Below are 24826 nucleotides of genomic sequence, written 5' to 3' on the forward strand. Positions count from 1 at the left end.
CAATTTTTTTTAAACTTCTATTTCCAACAAATGTTTTTCATTTGAAATGTCTATTCATCAAAGAATCCTTTAAAAAAATGTATCATGGTTTACACAAAAATATTAAGCAGCAGAACTGTTTTCAACATTGAAAATAACAAAAAACTTATTTACTTTAGCACATCAGAATGATTACTTAAGGTATCACAGGAATTGTCACAGGAGTAGATTGCATTTGAAAGTATATTAAACATAGAAAACAGTCATTTTAAATTGTGATAATGTTTCACAATATTAGTTTTCATGTATAAATGATTTGATCAAATAAATGCCTTGGTGAGCATAAGAGACTTTCAAAAACATTGAAAAAAGAATAATCTTAACATGACTTTTATAAATGACTTGAGTCCTGACCTTTGCCTCCTCCCTTTGTATTCTAGCTCTGATGTATGCTAGTATCTTTGGGAATGTGTCTGCTATAATTCAGCGACTGTACTCTGGAACAGCTCGGTACCATCTGCAGATGCTTCGGGTCAAGGAATTCATTCGCTTTCACCAGATCCCGAACCCGCTGAGACAAAGATTAGAGGAGTACTTCCAACATGCGTGGACTTACACCAATGGCATCGACATGAACATGGTACGAGCCAGGCTTTTTTCCCCCACTAAATATGAATTACTGTCATTGAATGAATACATGCATTGATGTCACTGTGTTCGCTATCTAGTGTTTATAACATGTATCTCAATCACACAGTATTAATGTCAAATGTGTTCATGTGTCTACGCAGTGATCTGATATGCATTCTCTTTCTTATACGCACTCAAACGGACTGACTTCAACACCCTGGTGAGCAGGAGGTATAGAGTAATGTTTGCTTTTTATCAAAAAAGCTGCAGTCATTTTATCTTAAATGTTTCCATATTGACTGTATATTTTATAGAAGCATACAGTTGATTTTAAACTGTATAACCTTGAGCAGTGTTGGTTATATGTATACCGTTTTATGAGGTAAGGGTAGTCTCAATGTTATAGCCAATCAAAGTAATTAAAGTTTGGTCCATTTAATGACTGATGTTAAATCAAAAACTCTATTCTCAAAGCTAATGGCTATGGGTACTGTGACTCATCCTGCACACAGGCATTTATATTTCAGTTAATTTCCTTCAATTAAGTTTCACTTTGATGGACCTAGGTCATATTGACATTTCCTGTTTTGTTAGGCATCAGATTTAGTTAGTCAGTCAGATAGATAGTTACTGCAGGCTGAAAAAAGCAGGCTGCCTTTTTTACACCTGGCTGGGGGACTACCGATGAAAATTAGCACTTTTGAGCTAACTCGGGTACATTTACATTGTTTTAATGTTTATTAATGTACACTGTCCCCTTTCAAATAAAGAGAAAAATGCAGATTAATATATTTCCATGACAGTCATTGTTGTTCCCTGGCTGACATCCCAAATCCAATTCTAAACAAGAAACAGTGTTTTATAGATGAATCAGAAAAATTGGGAGAAAACGTAAGTGGCAGTTGCATTTTCCTCTGCTTAATGTGCCATATATAATTTTTGATGAAGCAAGAGCAAATTAAAGGCTAAAACAATGCAATGCAGCAGAAACAAAGGGCCCCAGATGTATTCATACTTTGCTTCATCTTTTATGTATTTGCAGTTGAGGGAGACAGGGCTATATTAGCATTGTATTATCTGAGCTGTAACGCAAAGCTCTTAAAAACCGGCAATCATTCTGCCCTCCTTCTCATGGAGAACACTCTTTCTGTCCTTTTCTCTCTCTTCCCCTCTCTGCAGGTACTGAAGGGCTTTCCAGAGTGCCTGCAGGCTGATATCTGTCTTCATCTGAATACAAGTTTGCTCCAGAGTTGCAAGGCGTTCAGCGGAGCGACCAAAGGATGCCTTCGGGCACTGGCAATGCGCTTTAAGACCACCCATGCCCCACCAGGTGACACGCTGGTGCATTGTGGGGACGTTATCACAGCCCTCTACTTTCTCGCCAGGGGCTCCATCGAGATTCTGAGAGACGACATAGTGGTGGCTATCCTGGGTGAGCAATAAACAATTAAACAAACCTTCACTGTAAGCCTGTAAACCTGCTAGTTAAACCACCAAAACTTCATTCACTAACTTAGAATCTATATTTAAAACGGAGTTTGTTCCATGACTTTCACACGGTGTCACAATCAGCCCTCGTAAGGGTCAAACCTGTTGTCCTTTTTGTTGCCGGGCCAGATCTTTTTAACCATTATGCTTTTCCTCCACATAATACCTTGGTTCATATTGTTCTAAAAATGTTTGCATAATCTTTCATCAAAACCTCTCTGAAATTACTTTTTTTGCTGGAACCAAGGCTGCACAAGAAGAAAAAAAGTAGTAGATCATAGTCTACCATCTATCACCCTCCAGTCAAATCCAAAAAGGACAAAAATATGTCTCGTCCTACTTCCAGTTGAACATTTTGCCTTATGGAAGTTAAATGCTTTACAAATGCTGCTAACTTCACATCTAAAAGGCTGGCCTTCTAAAAATGGAAGTAATGAAAGTAATCTGCTATTTGGATATTATATATATATATATATATATATATATATATAAACAAACAAACACACACACACACACACACTGTATAGTACAGTATCAATGTACAAATAGCAGATTACTGGAATGCTGTGGAAATTGGGTGGCTTACTATATGGCACTTGCACACTCATCTAAATTTAATATAAACAGCTCAGAGGCTCACAAGGTAATAAAGACTTAATGAAAAAAGTGCTGTCCTTCATTCAAGGATATCTCTCCTGTGATGAGCTCATCATGTTTTTATAGATGGAGAGAGACTGAAATAGAGGAAAGCTGAGGGAAAATGAGAGAACAAGAGAGAGAAAGGTTGTAATTAAATAAGAAGATGCGGGAATGAGATTGGCAGCAGTGTGGTACATGTTTCCCTTGTTCATTAGATTTGCGAAGTGTCACTTAGTGTGACGGAGAGCCCAGTGACAACGCTAGTTTCATTATTTACAGGCACATTAATAAACTCGCGCTCACATGCTTAGAGTCTCCAGTCACATCGTTGCAGCGGGCAGGTGGAGCAGGGTAAGCCGAATTTAAATGGTCCATCCCTCTTCCTACGCAATCTGGCTTTAACAGAATAAGGCCAGGGGAAGAAAAAGAGACACACACTAACATACTCGCGCAACTCAGCAGAAAGAGAGAAGCTACCTCCTGCTTCATATGTACTGTATTCTTAGGTCTCAGTTGAAGAATCACTACCTCAGTAAGAATTTATTGTCTTACGAAAGTGTTGCAGATGGACACTTAATCACTGTACACTAATTCTGGCTCTGGCCTGGCCTCTGTTATTCAAAGATTATATTGCTTATAGCCTCACCTCAAATACTTAATGTGCAATATACAGCACCAATGGCTTTAGCCACGACCCTGAGCCGGATTTAGATACGATGGCAGGTGGCCGCTGCCCAGGTGGCTGTCGTTTGTTTGTCAGGTCTGACCTTTGATATGTATCACTGCAGAAATGTGCTGTCAGGCCTTGACTTTTCTTTTGTCACACGTCCTCAAGAAGCTTGCAGGGGCTTTCAGAAATATGTGCTCACATCAGTTTTTCAAGTTACATTTTACCCAAATTGTGCGTTTGCAATCAATGGAAGCCTATTTCTGGCACGGAACAAAAAAGTTCATTGCAACAAAAAAAAAGATCTCGCAATTTAGATTACTTTCTCAAAATCTTGCAATTCTGACTTTATCTCTTAAGAGGTGTCAAATTTCATTGATGGAAGGGTGTGTCTGAGAAAATTCATATTGTATTCAGTATGTAGTAAGGATCAAGTTAGAAGGTGCCGTAATATTTACAGTTGCTGGTCGAAATTTCGCAGGCGAAATCAAGTTATTTCAACGGGAATCCTCCAAGCGATCAGAAATTTAGCATGAAGGCGAAAGATTTCCCCGTTCAGATTTTGCTACGTGGTTTGAAAGTGACTTCTGTGTGAACTGTGCTTCATACATCGCTACTACTGTAGACAAGAGACTTTTTGACTGTGAAATTTTGCCTACATACAATCACACACTCTAATATGGAAACTTGCTTTCCCCTTCTCACTCTTTGTCCATTTCCTTCATTTTTCATTGCTTTCAAATCTTCTCTTCCCTCTCTTGTCCTCTGATCACTGTACGCCCACCTCTCAGGTAAGAATGATATTTTTGGAGAGATGATTCATCTGTACGCCAAGCCGGGGAAAGCCAACGCAGATGTTCGAGCGCTGAGCTACTGCGACCTGCACACCATCCACAGAGAGGATCTTCTGGAGGTTCTGGACATGTATCCTGAATTCTCTGACTACTTCCTGTCCAATCTGGAGCTCACCTTCAACCTGCGCGATGAGAACACCAAGGTAAAGCAGCAAGCTATTACTATGTACTTACAGTTTTAGAATAAAAAGATGAATGTACTATGCAAAAATACACTAACTTTCACTATATAAAACTCCCTCCGCAGTCTAGTCTACCCTCCCGGACCCTTTATGGAAACTAAGTAAAACATCTTCAGAAATCACAGTAATGAGCACATTAATAAAATATTTATAAAACTTTATTAATCATAGATGTGTAATATTACTGTAGTTTTGGGTGTACAGTGAAAAAGACAAACATTGGGGTGAAGGTGAAGAAATTAAAGATGAAGAGATAATGGTCAATTGTAGTGTAGAATAATGCTACAGAAATAAAAATGTCTGATGAAAAAAACTGAACAGTATTCAATTAATATTCAGCAACTTGGATCATTTAAATGTCAGTATGAATTAGGCCAGTAGTTTTCACATGTGAAGATACTGTAGTCCTTCATAATAGTTTACTTAAACATTTACAAATAGAAGCCTTAAATTGATACTGGAGCTTCCAAGATTTAAAAAGGACGAGATAAAAGATAACTTAAAATAAGAAAATGTAAATTAATGAAATCTATGTAAAAAAAAAAAATCTTATCAAGATATCCTTATCAAGTAAATAATGAGCAGGAAAAGTCATGGAGTCAGGAAAAGTCAGGAAAAGCCAAGTCTAATAATCATCCTTTTCCTTGAGCCATTGAGTTGATTTTCAGTGAATAATGACTTCAGTTTTGGTCTGTTCCTCTTGGCATGAGTTTTATTAATTACTTTTATGATGCACTTTTCTGTCATTTTGCAGTTAGACTGCCCCAGTCTCCATTCACTGTCATTATATTTAAAGAATAGTCCATCAGAAAAGAAAAGAAAAAAAAATTCAGAAAACTTTTGGGTTCCTCAGGGGAAAGCCAGTCTGTTTTTCCCATACTAATGTTGCTGCAGTAAATAAAGTTAAATGCCGTTTAATGCTTTTCCGAATGTGCTGTCATTTCTTTTGTGTGGCAGGGCGCCACCACAGCTCTTCAGAGGAACGTTTACACGGCAATGAGTGACTCAGACACTGAAGACCCTGACGTCAAGACTAAACCCTGCTTTAAGAGGAACCACTCCTCAGGTCAGGACCTTCTCCTCATGTTCTGCTCACATTTTTCTGTCTTCCTCTCCTCCATTGTTCTCTCCTTTTTTCGGTTCCTCCTTTGTTTCCCTTCCCCCGTTGCCTCCCCTCCTCTTTCCACCCATCTCTTTTCTCTCCTGCTGGGTTTCAAGCTGTTTCCATGGTGATTGTTGGCCACAGACAGATGTTTATTGTGTGGTTGCAACGTGACAGATTTTACCTGAACGGTCAAGAGCTGTTTTATCCCCCCGTCCCTGCATAACCTGCTGTTTGGATTATTTATCCCAGCCAAATCTCTCACTCTTTCTCTCTTCCTGGCACACTCTCTTTTTTCTTTGTTCAAGGTGCAATCTGGAGAGTGACCGTGAGAACCATGTGTGTGTAATTCTGTGAGGATGTTGTGTTCTTTCAGGTTCTCCGAGCAGACCGAGCGGGACAGACCAGGAAAGGGGAAGAGATCGAGAGGTTCACACGTTCCCGGGAAGGGAGGAGGAGGAGGAAGAGGAGGGTGAGGAAGTGACAGCGAGGCCTTTGAGTTTGGGTCAATCCCTTCCTTACAACCTGAACACCATCCATGACACATACAGTAAAGATTGTGTTGAAAACAATCTGTTTCATAAAGGTATAACATACATTAATGTACTCATTCATAAGGGTGTCATACTGTAAAAAAAAAAGTGGTTGGAAGCATACTGTATCAAGATGTTTATAATGCTCTGTAATACAAATTGAAATTCATCTATTCATTGTAAACAGTTACAATATAAATAGAATATAAAAAATGATGAATGCTGTAAGTATATTAACAACCCTTTTTTATGAAGCCTATATAAATAATACATTGTATACACCAGCACTATAGAAAGTATTGGCAAAAATTTGGACCGTAAGACTGAGTACATAAATTGAATTCATAAATAACTTGAAGAAAACAATGACTCAAACAAGTAGTGCAGTTTTACTGACACACTGTAGTGTAAAGAAGAGCTTTTGTAATGTGTGAGCAATAGCTGCATCCTTCAAAGGCCAATTGCCTCACCGCGTGCGGCGAAGGCTGTCTCGATTCGAAGGCTCATTCAAATGCGGCCTCTAAATGCGTCCTTCGTTTCCCGTGAAATGAAGGATACAACAGATGGATCCTTCGCTAGTGATGGGAAAAATTAAGCTTTTCAAGGCCAATTTGAACCAATTGATTCGAACTCTTTCGAAGCGGTCGAAACACCACACACTGGTGACCCCTACTGGTCAGAACAGAGGAAATGCAACAAAAACTCGGACCAAACGTTCATAAACAAACCCACACCTTTTACAAACCCACTGCAAATGTTTTATTGAAAGTACATTGTATCAAATGCAATTGACTAATCATCTAATTTATATGTAATATGTGTTATTTTATCCATTTTCAGGGCTCGTTTTGTTTAACAGGCCAATAAGAGACTATTAACTACTATTATTCCTTTTTAGTTATACTAATGTCTAATTAAAACGTGTACAAATGGATCAAACTGATCAGAGGTCAGGTAAACCCCATAGGCAATTATTCAATGGTTTGTCGCTAGGGGGCGATCTTAGTGAATCCGCATGATTCATGGGTTCACAGGCTGTGTCCGAAATCTCCCACTACTCACTACTATATAGTGGACTATATAGTGAGCTCGCCATTTTGTAGTGCTGTCCGAATGTATAGTGATGATTATTATACCCTATATAGTCCACTCAATGTATCCCAGAATGCATTTTGAAAAGTAGTGTACAACCGATGGTCACTAACCCAAGCCCTACATAACATCACGCATTGCGCTGATCGTAAAAGACCTATCAGCATCATCATCTTTAACTTACAATGTGACGACGTCTCGCTAGCGTAGCAAGAACAGCACGTTGTTTTCTGTGTCTAGAAATCCTGTTTCTTTTGCTAATCCGCAAAATCTTCTGAATCACGAGAACAAACAAACAAAAAAGATAAATATTGAGTGGCATCTCCACAGAGTCTAAAAGCTGTTTTTTAAGAGTATTATGAGCAAGATATTTGATAACGTAGATCTGTTTTTTTTTCCCTAATGTCGACAGGCAAGAGAAAACGGTGTAGCGCGAAAATGAAAATATATGAAATATGTGTATTAATTTGATTTATGTTTATGTTTACGTTTATGTTTATGTTTACTTTTTTCAGAGAGATTGCCGGATTACATTTTTTAATCTAAGTATTGGGTTTTACCTTAACGAATATCTAATGATACAAATATAAACATTAAAGCAGTTTAAATGTTGACTTAAATCTTACGAAGATGCGATTTATATATTTTATACTCTTTATTATCTACAGAAATGGACCACTGTGAAAATATTTAGACAGGTTTTGGACCCTGTTTTGTTTTCAGACCGTTGAATGTAACTTTCATAAAACCGCTCATCAACGGCAGCTGTCACAGTTGCTAGGCGACCATAACCATCCATCCCATTTTACAACACTCGGTCTGACCTTCGCGGCCTTGGAAGGCGTGGCCTTTGAGTCCGAGTCCTTTGGAGGATGCAGCCTCTGAATTGGGACACAGCTAATGACTGCTGAAATAATTACACAGCCAGGGAGCTTTCCTCTCTATTCTCCTCTCATTTTATTTCCTGCTCTCTAAATATTACAAAACGGCCCTAGAGCTCATGATTAGACTGAGCTTGGTGTAATATCTTGAGGCAAACACATTCTTTTGGCTTCTGGGTATTGCGGCTGTTATATTAGGGGACACTGGTGCAGTGTGGAGATTATTAATGACGTACGTGTCTGTGTATGTGTATGTGTGTGTGTGATGTATAATTTATCTTGTCGGAGTGCCGTATGTTTTATTACAGTGTGTATGTAATCTCTCTCTGCTCTGTGTGTGTGTATGTAGTAGAATTGACATACGAGCACGATTGATCTTACATATGTGTGCATGATGCATTAAGTTTGTGTGCATCTGGCATGTTTGTGTGTGTGTGTTTGTGATTAATTGCACTGGGACTTGTGTTTCTCTAGATGTGCGTGTTGAAGAATGGCCTTGTGGGAATGCAGATGACTCAGCGAAATCTCGGGACAGAGAAGGAGGAGACGATTCTGAAAGTGACCTCACATTCGGTGAAATGGAGCAAAGACTGGATCTACTACAGGAACACCTGAACAGGTGAGAGAGAGAAATGGAGGTAAAGTAGGTCACATGAAAGAGTAAATTAAGAGAAAACGAGTTGAGACATCAACTTAAACATCCAGAACATTTTGTGCTATTGATAGAATGGTGCCTACCACCATCTGCTGGTCACAGACGGTATTGCACGTTTGCATCAATATGTCTGTGTGTGTTTGTGTAGGCTGGAAGCGCAGATGACTTCAGACATCCAGGCTATTTTACAGTTGCTCCAGAGGCAGAGCGCTCTGGGACCTCCAGCGTACAGCACTGTGGCCGTCAGCCCAGAATACCACAAACCCGTGCAGCCTGTCACCGCCATGCAGACACAGGTAACACACAGGCTATATTCACAATGGAAAGCTAACGTGGATACAGCACGTTATACACTCAGAGTACACTTATGAACTGCTTTGCAATCACTGAAAACACACTTACAGCAAGGTGACCAGATTTCTAAAATGAAATCTGGGGACATTTCCTTACATGTTTGCATGTCGTCTTTTTTTTCATTGTTATGGGTTCCATATACTATATTATAATTAAGAATTATGATGTTTGCAGGTCAAACTGACCCAAACTGGGTTTAATACAATTCACACTGTAAAAAAGTGGAAGTAAGGTGTTTTCAGTGAATGCGCAAGACTTGCGGTTCTTTAGCCGCTATAGGTAAATATCTAGAAGAATAAGCAGTAAACGCTACAAACCAATGTGTTTATAATTACAGTACATGAAAGTAATTTGGTAAGAAATACCAGTTTGCAATATCAGGCAGCATAATGAGATGTTTTGTACAGCTAAAAATAACCGGAAGCAGAAGACACCGGAAGCCAGACACATTCAATTTACAAATTACCGCATTTTCTCCTACGTGAAAAATAAGGTGGATATTACAACAAAACTATGACTGTACAAAATAGATAATTATAACAAAATAAATATGACAACATATGATAAATAAAAATTGTATTAAAAATTTCTTTTACATTTTCTAATTGTAATTAATATTTTAATTTTGACAAAATAAAAAAATAAAAATATTTTATGTCTGTGCTTTTGGAGGCTATGTTGGCCAGGCTTTTTTGTATTTGTTCATAGCTGGAGGAGAAAAGGAAGAGATTGCAGTTGATTTCGGTTGAATTTGCAGTAGCATACTGCATTCGAACGGCAGAAACGGCAGCGTTTAATGTGTTGTCTTCTTTGTAGGCGTTCTCTAGATCAGGACTCTGCAAAGCCAAAGACTCCACGCCTGCCGTTACCATGGAGATGACCTCTGATGTCAGCACGGCGACTACATTGGTGACAGACCCAGAGTGGGAGGCGGGCCTGGGACTGAAACCATTGGAAAATGAGCTCTCTGCATCACAGCAGCCAAGATCTTTCCAGATGTCAGCCAGGCAAGCGTCTCTCCCAGATTCGTCACCCGGAGGCGGATTGACGCCGGGTCTCCGCAGGCCCTCCTCTGATCCTGGGCTTCCAGGGCAGTAACATAAGGTCAAAGGTTTTGATGGTAATGAAGCAGAGTCCAATAACAACTAGGTTGAGTTCTAATAAGCTGAATTGTGAAGAAGAATGCCTTATAGACGAATCTCACTCCTGTATGCTTTCATGTAACTATGCATAGAGAGAACAAACACTACAGTAAGCTCAGCCTCCTCCCTTCTACAGCTAGACTCAGGGTAGAGAACACCAAACCGAAGAGTCGTATGCAAAGAACTTAAAACAACCTTTTCCATGTCCCTAATAGTTACCTTAAAAATGCTGTAGCTGAAAACAAAGCAGTTGAGCAGATGCATTAATGCAGAATGTATCAGTTTGAAGGTTGTTCATTTTGTAAATACATAAATAGAGCGCTGTTCAGGAAGTAACATACTGGACATACAACCATGTTAATGAAAGAAAGATGCATGCTAGGGGTATACAAATGCAGTGTTTATTTATTTTTTTGCATGTTTCTTGAAAAACACTTGCATTGTTAAATTGATGACGTGAGCTCGTTTTTTTTGTTTGTTGTTCTTACATTACCTATTTGAGATTTACATGCATTTAACTATGAATTTCCTGGTATTCAGGAAGAATCTTTACTTGAACTGAACTCTGCAAAGCAAAGCCTCATCATGAAAACTGTTGTCATCATCTCAAAATATCACATTATTCTACCCATATCAGATTTTCACTGCACCGTTACATTTAACAACGACACACTGCCCCTTCAGAGCTAACTCAACATTTTAGCATTGTCAGTATTGCAACATCATGTCAGTCTCAGTATTGAATTTGACAAAACTTTTTTGGTCCAAGTGAGTGTGACCATTCTTTGGCCCTCATGGTGGGTAATTCAAACCACAGATGAGTGCTGTATCTCCCCAGAAACAGAGGGGTCATTCTTAATCCTGGGGAAATCTTATTTGCCATCAATCTCATTTACCCCATAGCTAGGCATTGACAAATGCAGCTCACAAGCCGTTTTAATAACTGCTTGTCATCTGAGGAAATGTCGCCACATAGATCCGCTCTGGTTGTCCGCTCCAGTTTTTGTTTTGTTTTGTCCGCTCCAGTTAACGCGTTTGCTGTTGCAGTTTGAGAAAAGCTTATGAATATTTAATAAGGTAAGCACTGAGGCAGTTTACGATTAGTTAAATCTGTTGCTAAAAAATCTCGCCTTTGGATTCTAGCACTCTTAAAGCAAGGTTAACACTTAATTTCCCATGGTTAAATGCAGTGCTAATACAATTGCTTAACCCAGGGTTAAAACTGGCCCTGTGGAAAGCCCTTTTGTGCTTTTTGTCCCTCATTTCTTTATGCAGTTTACGGATTCATTTTAGAAGGTTCTTACATTCTAAAGCTGTAGCAGTGTTGTAGTTTAATTTTTATCTGTAGAAATATATCTGGATAACGCGATCTGCAGGAGAAAACACTAGCTTTTGTAGCAGCAGTCATCCCTGGCCTTCCAGAAGATAGATCTACTTAAACACACACTTTTAGTCTTGCAGTGTAACATGACAGCGAGTTCATGTGTAGGAGGACTGCATGTTTAACCAAAGTTAGTTAGTAGAAGTAATCACTTAATCCACATTTAATGAGATGCATTGAAGCACACTGTCTTCCTAGTGTCCGCTAAAACAAACAAAAAAGCAGAAAAATGTATGCATGTTTAGTAATTTGCTCATATGGCCACCAGATTTAGAGCTTCTGCATGAATTAATGAATCTGATTGGTTGGCTGAAATCTGGAGGCGGAGCATCATGACATATCAGTGTATGCGAAAGAGGTTCTAAATCCTCATCTTTCATCACACAGATATGTGGTTGGCCGTCATCATCACTGGCTCGTGTGACCGCTGTGATCACGGCATGCACTGACCTAACAGTTTCCTGTGAGATGGTCCAAGTCATGTCTCGTGTTTTAGTAAGTTGGCCGGAGTGGGTTTGCCGTAGGGGTGTTTCTGAGACGAGGCCAGGACACGTGCCAGTGCGGGAAGAGAGCGAGAGAAGGATACGATGTTATTGCGATCTTTTGCACAAACTCTTTAAACATCTTGTACAGTGTCACTTTTTAAAACTAGTGCTGTTCACAAAATTGTTTTTATGCATTTTTTTTAAATGTTTGACACTGTATTTTATACAATGCAACACATAACAGCAGGTTAGAATGTTTTCTTCCTTGGGTATATTGGTATGTATTATATTTATGCTGTATATTGTGAATATTACAAGAGTTAACGCACAACTCTGTAAATTAATAAAGGACAGAATGCTTAATTTACAATGTTGCACAAGATTATTTATGGAAAAAGCACTTTATTGCTCTAAGAACCTGTGGAAAACCTAAACGAGACGCTTTGTATGCACTTCCATTTGCGAAATCCTTTTGAAGCGAGTCTGTTCATGCTGTGGCCATCTTGGTAACTTTCCAGAGACGGTACACAGCTTCGAAATAATCGGCGGAAAAAAAACGACTGCCAAATCTAAATGTTAATAACATACAGTACAGTGGGGTCCAAAAGTATGAGACCACTATTAAATTTCTCCTGTTTTGCATGATTAATTTACTAACAAAAAATTGTTTCATATTTCAAATTCATATACATCATAACTTTGATTCCATTTTTTCAAAATACTAAAAAGGTTTATATATAGTAAGTCTTGGAGGTTTGCATCCCACTGTATGTAAATCACCACTGAAATGACAACAATATAATATATTTTGCTTTTATAGCTCAAATCAGGCTAAAACCAGTTTAAAGTTTGTCCAACTAATGCACACTGTAGAGTAAGAAAGACCAGGTGACGTTTTTACCTACAAGAAGCTTTTCTTGTTAAAATAAATGAATGTCCTTTCCTGTGTTTCCCAGCATCACACACTAAGCAGCAGAGCGACCCCTGCAAGAACCCATTTTGCTGGCCTCTCTCTGGTCTTAAGGCTGAAGGTCCAGATATACGTGTTGGCACGTAGTTTGGTTTTATAGACGGGGCATTCGTAGGTATTGCGCGTCTCCTGGCGGTCGTTCGGGATGGCTCGAACAGCTATAACAGGCATGCTGGGAGTCAGTTCTTTCAGGCGTGCTTCTGCGATTGTCCCACCCTGAATATCCCAGCGTGCACCTGCAGTCACAAACACGGACTTTAGAATCAAATGAGCATTTTCCATCAGTCAGTCAGAATCCTCAGTGATTGGCTAAAACTGTCGTATTTAGATTTAGATGATACAGACCCTCCATGTAAAGGCCATAGATGTAGGCTCCCTCTCTGGCCGGCTGGTTAAACTCCTCTTTGAACTTCTTGGTCACATCCACCGTCAAATTCATCTTGTCCAGCGGCCATTCGTTCTTGCGTGCCAAACTCTGCATCACAGCTTCAAAGACATAAAGTGTGTGTGATGCAAATGAATGAATGTATATAGGTCCTCTGAAGGAAATGTCTTGAAACTGTTCAAAAGTTTGGGGTGGGGGGTGTTGGAAGAAATGTCATTAAATTGATCTAAAGTGACAGTAAAGAAACAAATGTTACACAAGATTTCTATTTCATATAAATGCTATTTTTTTTAAACTTTCTATTAATCAAAGAACCTGTTAGATTAATTTACTGCACCTGTTAGAAACGACTGAGGGTTAAATAAACCAGAGATCCAGACCACACTAGGCAGAGAGAGATCATGAGTCCAACTGTCTAACTCTCTACAGCGCAGTAACACGTCATTGTACCTGATTGGACACACACACACAGAGAGACATCACATATACAGATTGGTATCATAAAACAGTACAACGGTTATATAGTTCCAAAACTTAGTGAGTTGCCCAGCTAAAATATAATATCTACATAAAACCTACAATACAACATATAAACTCTCATAATATCCTAATAATATTTTATTTCAGCTAATTGCCAAGACAACACTTCTCTTGAACTTTTTTTAGTACCTCAACTTAAACTAAAAAGAAAATAAGCACACAACAAATTGACTAAAACTTTAAAATGAGAACAGAAAATATAAAAATAAATCAAATTAAAAAAAACTATAATAGTATATATCAATGATTCTGCTTACCACTGTCCGAGGCTGTATATAGAGGGGTAGGCCAGTCTGGTCCAGGTATCAGGAACATTATCAAAAAACAGAGCTGTCTGTATCTGCTCCATCTCGGATGAAATTGCCAGCTCTCCCTGCCAGAGAAAATAAGGTTTACGCTAATAGTCAAAAGCCTGGCCTCACAAGCATGTGCGTAAAGAGACTGTGACCAAGCAGAGTTCATTAATCTGAAATCAATCGATAATAAACTGGCACAGAAGACAATTCCAATAACAGCACACCTTCAGCCCCAGGTCCAGCTCTTTGAGCGAGCGTCTGATTTCATTGAGGAGCGTGTTCATACGCTCACACTCCTGGAAACACACCAGAATGTAGGGCGAGCGCTCGGCTGTTTTGGACGTGATGTCAGACATGTTGTACTCTTCTGGTAGCTTCTCCAGGATGTCATCCAAGATTGTCTTCACCTGAAACAGCAATGGCTTAAACCTTTGTAGAAAGCTATCCGTCACCACAACCAATGATCTTTCAAAAGCTCAGAGCCAGACCTTCTCTTCGGTGGTCTGTGAGGCTCCTTCACCCATGGTGGAGTCTCTGTACTGCAGCTCCAGAAGAGTGTGGAAGAGGCCGTCTGACGTCACTGTAAGAAACTCAATCTCAGCGTTTGGATGAAGCCCATAATGCACTGGGCTTTCGTGGGGAAGCATCTCATCTATGTACGCATGATAGCCTTGGTAATCCAAGTTAGAAGGCACAACCAATCCTGGGGCCAGTGACAACTTCCTGTCAAACTGAAAGTACAATGAGTTAGTTTGTGTTTGTGAGACGAAATATTTATCAAGAGCAAAAATAATTGGGATCATCCAATACAGATAAACCGATTCTTATTTTCATGTTTTGGCCAATAAATGGAAGATAATAAAATTCAATAGTAATACTTTACAATAAGGTTCCATGTGTTAACATTAGTTAACTACATTAGTTAACATGAGCTAACGCTGATACATGCTTTAGAAGTATTTTTCATAGTTCATGTTATTTTCAACATTTAAAAATACATTAGTAGAACCAAAAGTTGTATCTGTTAATATTGTTTAATGGACCTGAGCTGACATGGACTAACAAATGAACAGATGTATTTTTATTAATGAAGATTTATAAATACAGAAATAAATTTGCTCATTGTTACTTAATGCATTACAATAAGCTCCCATTAGTTAATATTAGTTAAAGTGTTACCAATTCATTACTATTTTGTCTAAATACATTTAAAATACAACACTAAAAATAATTTAAAATGCTAAAGGTAATGGATATTATTTTTGAGGTTTGCTAAAATTTACATTTACCTGTTAAATAAGTAGTGTTTTAAAAGATTCATTTTAAATGACCATTGGACAACAGCTAAATGTACAAATATGGCAAATGCATATGAACGTATATTTTTCAATTTTGAAAAATACAGACATTAATAATAATAATGGCCAATAACCGATTTGGTATCAATATATATTACATCCCCACTAAAAACCTAGATCAATCATTTTAAATGCTAGAAGTGGATTGAAGCATCACAACATTGTTTATCTATCTTTTATATTGCACATAATAATCTTTTGTAAATGTATTTAAATGATGATTCTTTATACCGGTAATAATATTTTTGCTATTATCTAGCACTAGTTTAATCTAAATCTTAAATTAAGAGGATCAAGTCCACAACTAAATATCCCACATCAGCTGATAAATCTTCTGGACTGATCAATCAAATAAAATATCACCATGCTGACCGTATTTTACCACAGTCTTGGTACACTTTGTTGAGTGTTTGTGTAGTCATTCAGTGTGTGTGTGTGTGTGTGTGTGTGTGTGTGTGTGTACACCTGATTAGGTTGCATGTATTCTTCCAGGTAAGTTCTGCACAGTCTCCTGTCCCAGTCATCAGTAATGTGACCTCCATACATGATCTCACCAAACAGGTACCGAAGGTCTTCCCATGGTACCTGTGCAACACAGGCTCAGTACTGTACATACACACTCTCTCACCATATCAGTAGAATTAGTAGCTCTTCCAAAATGATTTCCATGTTTATATCAGTTACGAACACATGAAATGAATACATTAAGGTTAAATTTGTAGATCCCAATGTTTCTAGTGAGGCCTATGGAGATTTGAATGAAGGATTTGGTTTTCTGTTAATTACACACCTGTGAGTTGGCTTCTAGGTAGTTGTAGAGCACATTCACTGATATGGTGAGATCCCCTGTGTTAAAAGGGTACTTCCTGTTCCAGCCCTGTGGCCCAAATTTCCTCCTTTCAGCCACACAAGCGTGAAAATAACACAGCGAGAACAGGATGGTCTTAAACTCCTGCTCACGGGAACACTGGTCCAGAATGTCCTGCATTCACAACACAAACAAATGAGCATGCAAGTTACCAAACGAGTTCATGTAACGCAATGTTCTCATTTGACTTAATGATACACGAGCAAAGATTTTGTGTTACATCTCATCCTTGACAAGTCTGAAGCCATACAAAATTGTGTTCCTTTGTCCGTCACAGCTGTATATTAAACATTAAATATGTTTTGACAGGCTATTTAAGCAGGATTTTGAACCACTAGCATTTCACTGTGGGTGGAGCCATCAGCACAGCATGATAAAAACAAAGAAATGTCATCGCGACTCGAGTAGTTCATTTGGTTTAACCTGATCAAAGTTGTCCAGAGCAGCATGTAGGTTGGCCAGCATGCCTGTGGGTGGCTCGTTAGTGATTTTGATGGAATTTTCCAGAATTCCCTGTGGAATGATGTGTTCCTGTGGAGTGGGAGAGGGTTCTGCACTCATGAACACTCTGTAGTCTTGGTGACTGTTCTCACAGCAACATTCGAGAAGCTTCTCAAGACTTCCCAGCCACTTTGCCACCAGGTGAATGTTCTAGAAGAAATGCATGCATTTGCATAAGCTATATACATAAAACAACAGAAATATACAGTATACAGATCATGTACACAAAGACACACCTGTAGAATGACCCAGTGGCCCTCTCTAGAGGCCTTTTCCATGGCAAGTTCAGCCACAGATTCCTGGCCCTGGCCCAGAGACACATTATGGAGCTTCCCCAGGTCTATTGTGAAACCCAGCTTCTTGCCTAAACATCCACAGAAATACACAGGCTTTCTTCACAATGTCAGTTCAAACAGTTTTTAGGCATATCGTATTCAAATCTAATGTTTTTTCTGAACCAGTGCAGGGTCATGATGCAGTACCACAGTCAAAATGATGGCACACACTCTTTGACAAGCTAAACGTTAAAGATTCATGCATGAGATAAAAGAAGAGCCAGTATGTAATTTTTACCCAGGGACTCGACATCTTTTAGGGGGTCCACTCCAGGGGACAGGATGAAGAATACAGGGGAAGCGGGACCGCACTCTTTGAATGAACGTGCAAACTCCATCTTCCTGCTCTCGGTGTACTGCACACCTAGTTTCTCTTCCACAAAGTTCCTACACACACACACACACACACATTTGTTTTTGTTTTCTTGATGGGGACTTTCCATTGACTTTTATTGTTTTTATACTAAGCTTATCTTAACTCCACCCCTAAACCGATTGCATTTTTAAATATTAAAACATTATTTAGTGTGATGATTAACAGGTTAGTCCATCCAAAAATTGAATTCTGTCATCATTTACTCACCCTCATGTCGTTTCAAACTACCTTTGTTCATCTTCGAAAAAATAAATGAGGATATTTTTAACTCTGTTCTTTTTTGTCCATCATGAAAGTGCGCAACCAACATTTTTAAAGCAGCACTAGGTTACTTTTCAACCTTCATAATATATTTCCAAGTCTCTTGTGATGGTACATCGACTTACAATAGGTTGAATGACACGTCTGCCATAGCCTTAGCGTTTTTAATCGTACTTTTAAACTTCGGGTTTCGGGTAGTAACCGGCGAACAAAGAGAACTACAAAATTCGACTGCTTTACGGCATATACGTTACTTCCACCACCACTTCCTTAAAATCGGACGTGCGAGCCAAATGTTATAGTCATGGCTGAAGCAGCACAGAAAAACAAGAAAGCAAAGGTTTTATCGGAGCAAAGCAAAAAGAGAAAAAGAGAAAGTGATCGCGTTAAAGGCAGAACGAGGATCAACATTGGGCCAGCATTTTCTCGCTGGCGTGAGCTGAAGGAGGAGGAGGGGTGCCCGACCGATGCGGACTTGGCAAAAAAAATCAAAAAAATCAAATGAAAGCCTGTGTCTAAACGGCGTGCACAAGTTTGGTAGGGGCTACATTCTTGCAAGTAAATATATAAGATGTACAAAATCATATTTTAGGATACCTAACATGTCTGTGATATTTGTTTATTTGTCTTGCCTCAAGCTATAATGCAAATCGATTTGTAAAATTTGCAGATTCATTTATGGTAGCTTGATATTATAATATTGACGATATATGGTTATCATCAACCACTCAGACATTGCATTGAAGTATCATATAGATTCAGTAAAACGATAACCAATAGACTAGGCTACTACAATGACGCTGGCTTGTAAACGTGATCATCGCGATCATTTGTCGTTAGAAAAAAAATAAAACCCATGAAATTATATTCATATGACATGCTGAAATATATGCCACTGTACCTGGGATGAAGACATTTCACACGCGACGCAAGCAGAACACCTGCATGTGACCTCCTCCTACAGTGTTCAGGGCTATCATGGTTGTCAACAATTGCACGTGCATGTAGGATGACAGAGTTTACGACAGTAGTAGAGGTCTAGAGGACAATACTGTTTCCCAACTGTAGGGGGACCCCACCCCGAGAGCAAAAGTTCCCTGGTGTTACTTTAAGCTTCAAAAATGACATGAAGACATTGTAAAAGTAATCCATAGTCCATATTAATTCAGGTGTTCTGAAAAGACACAACTGCTTTATATGATGAAAAGATTTTATTTAGGCTTTTATTCACATATAAACATTGATTAATGCACATAGAGCTCATCAAATATGGTAAAATTACTCTCAAACATGGTTGATTCATATGGATTACTTTAACCATGTCTTTTTTGTACTTTATAATGTGTGAAAATTTCAGTTTCATGGACTTTCAATGGATGGACAAAACGGATAAGAGAATATTTATCACCATTTGTGTTTCAAAAGAGGAGCGAAAGTCTAATGGGCTTCAAACGACATAATTCATTCTGTCTTTAATAAACACATACTATACTTCATAGCCTCACCGGACAGCGTACGTCATCCGGTCGGGTCGGAGAGCCCTCATAAGGATGAGTTTCTGGAGCGAACTCTTGCTTTTCCATTCCTGAGGGAGTTTCTCTTTCTCTGGACACTCTGACTCCACCACTTTCTTCCAGCGTTTGGGTGAGCCCTCGATGTCCCGGTCCAGACCACGAAACTCATCGGTGAAGCTCATTGTCTGCAGGAAGACACCAAAATACAATTATAAAATGCTGCGTAGACGTACGCACAAAAAAAAGTGCATACGCCTCTCTTGCAGATTTGAAAAACACAAATGATCTTAAAATTGTGCGCAGCTGAATGGTTTCAGATCTCCTAATTAATGTCATTAACATATAAAAGAGCACCAGTCAACGTCCAAATGCTTTGCTTAATTTGCAAATACCTGCAGTGCTCCGACTCTCTGCCACAAGGAAAAGTGTGTATGTCTGCTTGAAACCTGTCACGGCACTAAGCACTTTTCCACGTCCAGGCCCCAGGAGTGTTGCAGGTAATAATTGTCACCTCCTTAACCGTGCGTGTGTGTGTGTGTTTCTTACTTTAACAGCACTCCAGGCGGTGTTGGAAAGGAAGTCGACTGGGCTGGCAAAACTATGGTCGATGTTGAAGCGCAGCAGAAAGTCGAGCTCCCGAGGATCCACCTCTTTTCTCATTAACAACAACTGATACACACAAAAGTCACAAAAAGTATGCGTCACGACAAAAAACTCACCCATCCTTTATAATGTGCGTTTTACCCAGACTGTATCACCTGAAATGTAAGCTGTGCTGCGAAGGTGAGCTTGTCTCTCTCAAACAAGCCTCTGTTGATGTAATTAAACGTAGAGAAGGTGATACAATCTATCAGTGTGTTTACACGGGTCTTTACATCTGAAGAGGCATCTGCGTTCTGCACTGCCTTGTGGAACACAACGTTAAATGCCTGCAGAACGAAGAGAACATGCAAAGTGATTTCCCTGAAAAGTGCGAGACACAAAAGTGAGCGTCACACAAAACCCAACACAGCAACACTATCTCAGCAGAGTCGAGTTGGGGGTGGGACTTTCTGGTGACGATAATGGTGCACAAATGACACAGCTCAGCTTGAAATGTTTTCAGGAAGACCTGAACATCTGTCCTACAGAATACATACACAGACACACACAAACAAGGCCAGACCTTGAGGGAGAACTGGTACATGGGGTTGATCTTGTTAAGGTCATTGATGATGAAGTAGAGCAGGGATGCTCTGACAGCCACGGCCCGGTAGTGTTCACGAGCCTCATTAATCTTCACCTCATTAACCTTCGCCTCCAACACCTACACAACGCAAAAGCAGAATCAGACTGAGAAGAAACAACAAATGCCAACTAAAAAGAAAAATCTCTGGCTTGTCTAATGTTCTAGGGAATGTGGTTTCTGTCCTAAAGCTCAGAGAGCCTAGCAATGCTCCCAACATGAAGACTGTTCAAAATTAAGCTACATTACACAATACTTTGTTTAGCCCAATCTGTGACCACAGAATTGACATGTATATTACTCATAGTTCTCCACATTACACATCAAGAAACATCATGTTTATTTTATATATTGGCTATTTTGATTATTATGCTTCAGCTGCAGTATCAAGTCTAGTCTAGTTCAGCTCAGCTCAACACATTGTAAAATGTCTTACACTCCTGTTCAAAATGTTTCGGTCAATAAGATTTTTAATGTTTTTGAAAAGTCTCTTTTTAACACATTTTATAATGTCACTTATACCTGTGATGGCAAATTCCAGTCTTTAGTGTCACATGATCTTTGAAGAAAAAAAAAAATCATTCTTATATGCTGATTTTGTGCTCATCAAATGTTAAAAACATACTTTTTTCAGGTTTTTTGATTAATTAAAAGTTCAAAATATAAGCATTTATTTCAAATATAATTATTATTTAGTAAAAATGTAAAAGTTTGTACTGCCACTTTTGATCAATTTAATGCATCCTTCTTGAATAAAAGAAAGAAATGTTATCGACCACAAACTTTTGAATGGTAGTGTAATCAATTCCCACAAAACCAGTGCAGAAAATGCCCAAATGTGAGCAGATTCTAACATGGCTACAGCAGCGAGGCAGCTCACTTGGCTTGGAACAGAGCTTATGTGGGTCAGTGACAAATGTTGGAGGAAGGAGAAATCTTTGACATTGAGTTCCACGTTATTTCACCATATTCGATTTTCCAGGAAAAACGGTTGAAAATACACAAACCTTCATCTCAATCTCGGCAGCTGTGTGTTTAGTGCTCTCGAGTTTCTCGACCAAAACGTTGTCTCCCAGGAAGTTATTCTCAGCCGCGGAGAGACGTGTCAGTAACTCATCCTCGAGCTGCTTTAACTCGATTTTAAACGTGTTCTGTTGTTTAGTCAGTTCAGACTGCAGAGACACACAGAGAGCTATCAGTAACACTTCACTCAAAAGTGTGTCCAGGTCTGACTAAACAAGTCCACACACCTTGAGATGTTCGAGGTCCGGTCTCTCCAGGTCGACCACCTCCGCGAGCAGCTGGTCCTCGAGCCCGTCCCGTGTGACGGTAAAGTTGATGAGGGTGGTCTGGGCCTGGATCTCAGGTTTATAGTGCGGGTTTGCCAGCTTAGTGTGCAGAATCAGACGGAAGTCGGGATGGAAATAACATTCCTTATCCCCCACTTTAATACATCTGCAGAGGGGAGAAGAGAGGCATGATGAGGGGAAGATAACGGTTTGTTATACTGTTATATTGATACACTTTTTCTGTTTTTTGTATTATATTTTGTGAAATGCCGTGTGTTGTTGTGTTGTGTTCCTTTACCTGCCCTTCTTGATGGTGTGTCGGCCCAGTAATGGATCAATAACTGGTTCAATTGTCTCCTCCAGATTCTCAATCAATACAGGCTGTCCTGAGACCACGGCCTGTTCAATCACATCCACATACCTGTAGCGACAACGACACAGACCAAATTAAATACTGAAATAAATGCGAAGACAACATGAAATGGCATTAGCAATGCATTTACTTCCATTGTTAAGTGAAACATTATTTATATGGAGATAATGTTGGACAGGATTTGATTTTATCCATCAGGATTAAATCCATAAAATGTACACGGAGACAGTTATTGCATTTTGTTGAAAGATTATGAAAATAACCATTTTGTGCACAATAAAACCAGGAGATTTTATCTAAAAAAAAAAGAAAATGCAATATTTATATTCATAAGGTCACTATTTTCACATTGGGTGAAACCTCTTGGGACGTAATTTCTGAGGTATGTTCATCAACTGCTCACCCCTTCTGGTTGAGGTTAATGACCTTCAGGCTGTTGCCATAACGACTCTTGAGCCACTTGATGCCCTGCAGCTGGGGGTCAATGAGCAGCGGCCAGCGCTCACAGTTGGTCAGTACAGTGGCATTCTGAGTAGATATCTTATCACCCGGCAAGCCCTCGTTATTCCACTTCGCAATGGTAGCGCCATCTGTTAACATGGAGATGGGATCTAAGCCCTCGGTCATAGGGATGGGCACCTGAAAGTCATCAGGAAACGGAGGGAAAGGGGATAACAGATTCATTTAGTATATTAATACTTCTATCCTTATAAGGGATAGAATAACATCCTGTTATTGAAGGATGGGAAGGATGGCACAGTCACTTTTCCACCATCGGACCAAACCGCTCTATTAACGGTACTTAACCAACCCTTACGTTCCGTGCAGATCCGGCCCAGCCGAAATACAGTAGTCAACATTTGAAGTGGATCAAAACCTTTCAAAGTTATACATGAATTTTGAACAACACCCATTCTTCAACTTTGATGAACTTTTTAGATCCACTTCAAATGTTGACTACTGTATAACTGAAAGCGTTCCTTACCGTTCTTAGAACCATTCAGCCTGGCGGTGGGAAAGCGGATAAAATGGATACTAATTTCGTGAGAGAAAACTAAGACTAAACCTATTTGGTTAATAAACAGTTTCATTTTCGTGAACTGAAATAAAATAAATTCCAAGGAAATTGAAAACTAAAACTAAACAAATGTAAACAGTTACTGACAACCTAACTGAAATAAAATTAGCAGAAATAAATAATCGTTTTGGCTTGTCTTGTACGAGGCTTGTACTCTATGCAGTTTGAGGTTTCTGAACTTGAACAGGTGAAACAATACACATTTTAGCACCACAATCGCCTTTTTATATAAAGACAATAACTATGAAACTGTTTATCTTGAATACAGATTTTCTCGGTCCCTCACTTACCTTCTGGGCGCGCAGGTAAGGCATCCAGAGGTTATGGAGTAACTCCTCTCTGTATCTCTTTGAGAATGAGCCAGCGTATGAGATGAAGGCTGCAGTGAGGAGAACGTCTCCACACAGAGTGGATTCCTGCTCGCGGTACTGAGCCACAGAGTGAACCCAGCGGACATTTTCTGACTGAAACAATTCACAAAAACACATTTTCCACATGTGGAAGATTTAAATAAATGAATGCACCAAACAGAAATGTACCATATTAATGGTAAATAATAGTTTTTATGATAACCAACATGATGGTTGATATAAATTTATACATAGTTTAAAGTTGCATGTATAGTAGAATTTTTCATTAAAAATTAGTATGACAACATAAACATACAACTATTGTCCAAAAGACAAAACAAGTGTATTGCATTCTGACCTCTAAACCCTTGACCAGGCGGTTGGCCAGCTTGATGGTGTTGTTGGTGTGGTTCACCTCATCCTGACAGCGGAGTTTCTCCGAGGTTGCTTTTTCAAACGCAGCTTTCAGTGTGTCCAAACTACCATCCAACTCCTCCACATTTCACACAAACATTTGACATTACACAGTGCATTTTTGTGAAATGCTGATAGGATATTGTGGTGGAGAGAGAGACTTACGGTCAGCTTCTTTCTGATGACCTCTAACTTTTCTGCAGCCTCAGCCAAGTCAGCGTTGGCCTGAGACAGACACATCCTCTTCACCTCCACCTCACACAACACCTTATTAAACCCAAACACATTTAAACACACAAACGCAATACCAGAACGTTAGAATGGTTTACAGTCAGAGCACTGGATTGAGTCATATATAATCTGTCGGGTTGCGTTGAAATGTTCTTGTGTCCAGTATTATGTTGTTGTATAATTTATTCATCTGAACAGATTAGCAAGCGTTTACTCACATACGTCTGGACAGAACAGCATGGAGGAGGGAAGCAAAAAAACACACTGTAAACAATACAATCACAAAAACTCAATGAGAATCCCACACAAGACATTAATTGAGTTAATCTAAAGTTCTACATATAGCAGCACTCTCGGTCTTAGTTTGTGCAAAAGTGTTTACATAGACACATTCATTT

At 39.2% G+C, this 24826-nt stretch overlaps 2 protein-coding genes across 3 annotated transcripts in view; one reads left to right on the top strand and one right to left on the bottom strand.

Annotated features, from left to right (window-relative positions):
• kcnh7 (potassium channel, voltage gated eag related subfamily H, member 7) overlaps window positions 1-11058 on the top strand; it is an 84793-nt gene extending 73735 nt beyond the window's left edge. The window contains exons 10-18 of the mRNA XM_056267122.1: window positions 420-619; window positions 838-840; window positions 1789-2041; window positions 4195-4400; window positions 5397-5505; window positions 5918-6127; window positions 8522-8666; window positions 8851-8998; window positions 9873-11058. Coding sequence (XP_056123097.1) covers window positions 420-619; window positions 838-840; window positions 1789-2041; window positions 4195-4400; window positions 5397-5505; window positions 5918-6127; window positions 8522-8666; window positions 8851-8998; window positions 9873-10154 — 1556 coding nt within the window. The 3' untranslated portion in view covers window positions 10155-11058. The remainder of the gene's footprint in view (window positions 1-419; window positions 620-837; window positions 841-1788; window positions 2042-4194; window positions 4401-5396; window positions 5506-5917; window positions 6128-8521; window positions 8667-8850; window positions 8999-9872) is intronic.
• A 1776-nt stretch (window positions 11059-12834) lies between these two features.
• dnah9l (dynein, axonemal, heavy polypeptide 9 like) overlaps window positions 12835-24826 on the bottom strand; it is a 50393-nt gene continuing 38401 nt past the window's right edge. The window contains exons 1-23 of one of the 2 annotated variants that reach the window (XM_056267104.1): window positions 24647-24817; window positions 24363-24464; window positions 24142-24276; window positions 23724-23897; window positions 22759-22994; window positions 22281-22403; window positions 21944-22148; window positions 21701-21865; window positions 20634-20774; window positions 20227-20397; window positions 20015-20137; window positions 19460-19653; window positions 17556-17704; window positions 17219-17346; window positions 16905-17132; window positions 16404-16595; window positions 16079-16198; window positions 14744-14986; window positions 14480-14662; window positions 14217-14332; window positions 13757-13869; window positions 13380-13520; window positions 12835-13270 (exon numbers count right to left, since the gene is read on the bottom strand). In XM_056267104.1, coding sequence (XP_056123079.1) covers window positions 13023-13270; window positions 13380-13520; window positions 13757-13869; window positions 14217-14332; window positions 14480-14662; window positions 14744-14986; window positions 16079-16198; window positions 16404-16595; window positions 16905-17132; window positions 17219-17346; window positions 17556-17704; window positions 19460-19653; window positions 20015-20137; window positions 20227-20397; window positions 20634-20774; window positions 21701-21865; window positions 21944-22148; window positions 22281-22403; window positions 22759-22994; window positions 23724-23897; window positions 24142-24276; window positions 24363-24464; window positions 24647-24742 — 3726 coding nt within the window. In that variant the 5' untranslated portion in view covers window positions 24743-24817 and the 3' untranslated portion in view covers window positions 12835-13022. Of the gene's footprint in view, window positions 13271-13379; window positions 13521-13756; window positions 13870-14216; window positions 14333-14479; window positions 14663-14743; window positions 14987-16078; window positions 16199-16403; window positions 16596-16904; window positions 17133-17218; window positions 17347-17555; window positions 17705-19459; window positions 19654-20014; window positions 20138-20226; window positions 20398-20633; window positions 20775-21700; window positions 21866-21943; window positions 22149-22280; window positions 22404-22758; window positions 22995-23723; window positions 23898-24141; window positions 24277-24362; window positions 24465-24646; window positions 24818-24826 lie in introns of those variants that run through there. The other variant, XM_056267105.1, reaches the window with a different exon arrangement.

This window comes from Rhinichthys klamathensis, unplaced genomic scaffold (assembly GCF_029890125.1).
Source record: "Rhinichthys klamathensis goyatoka isolate OS25496 unplaced genomic scaffold, OSU_Roscu_1.1 h1tg000254l_1, whole genome shotgun sequence".
Lineage (NCBI taxonomy): Eukaryota > Metazoa > Chordata > Actinopteri > Cypriniformes > Leuciscidae > Rhinichthys > Rhinichthys klamathensis.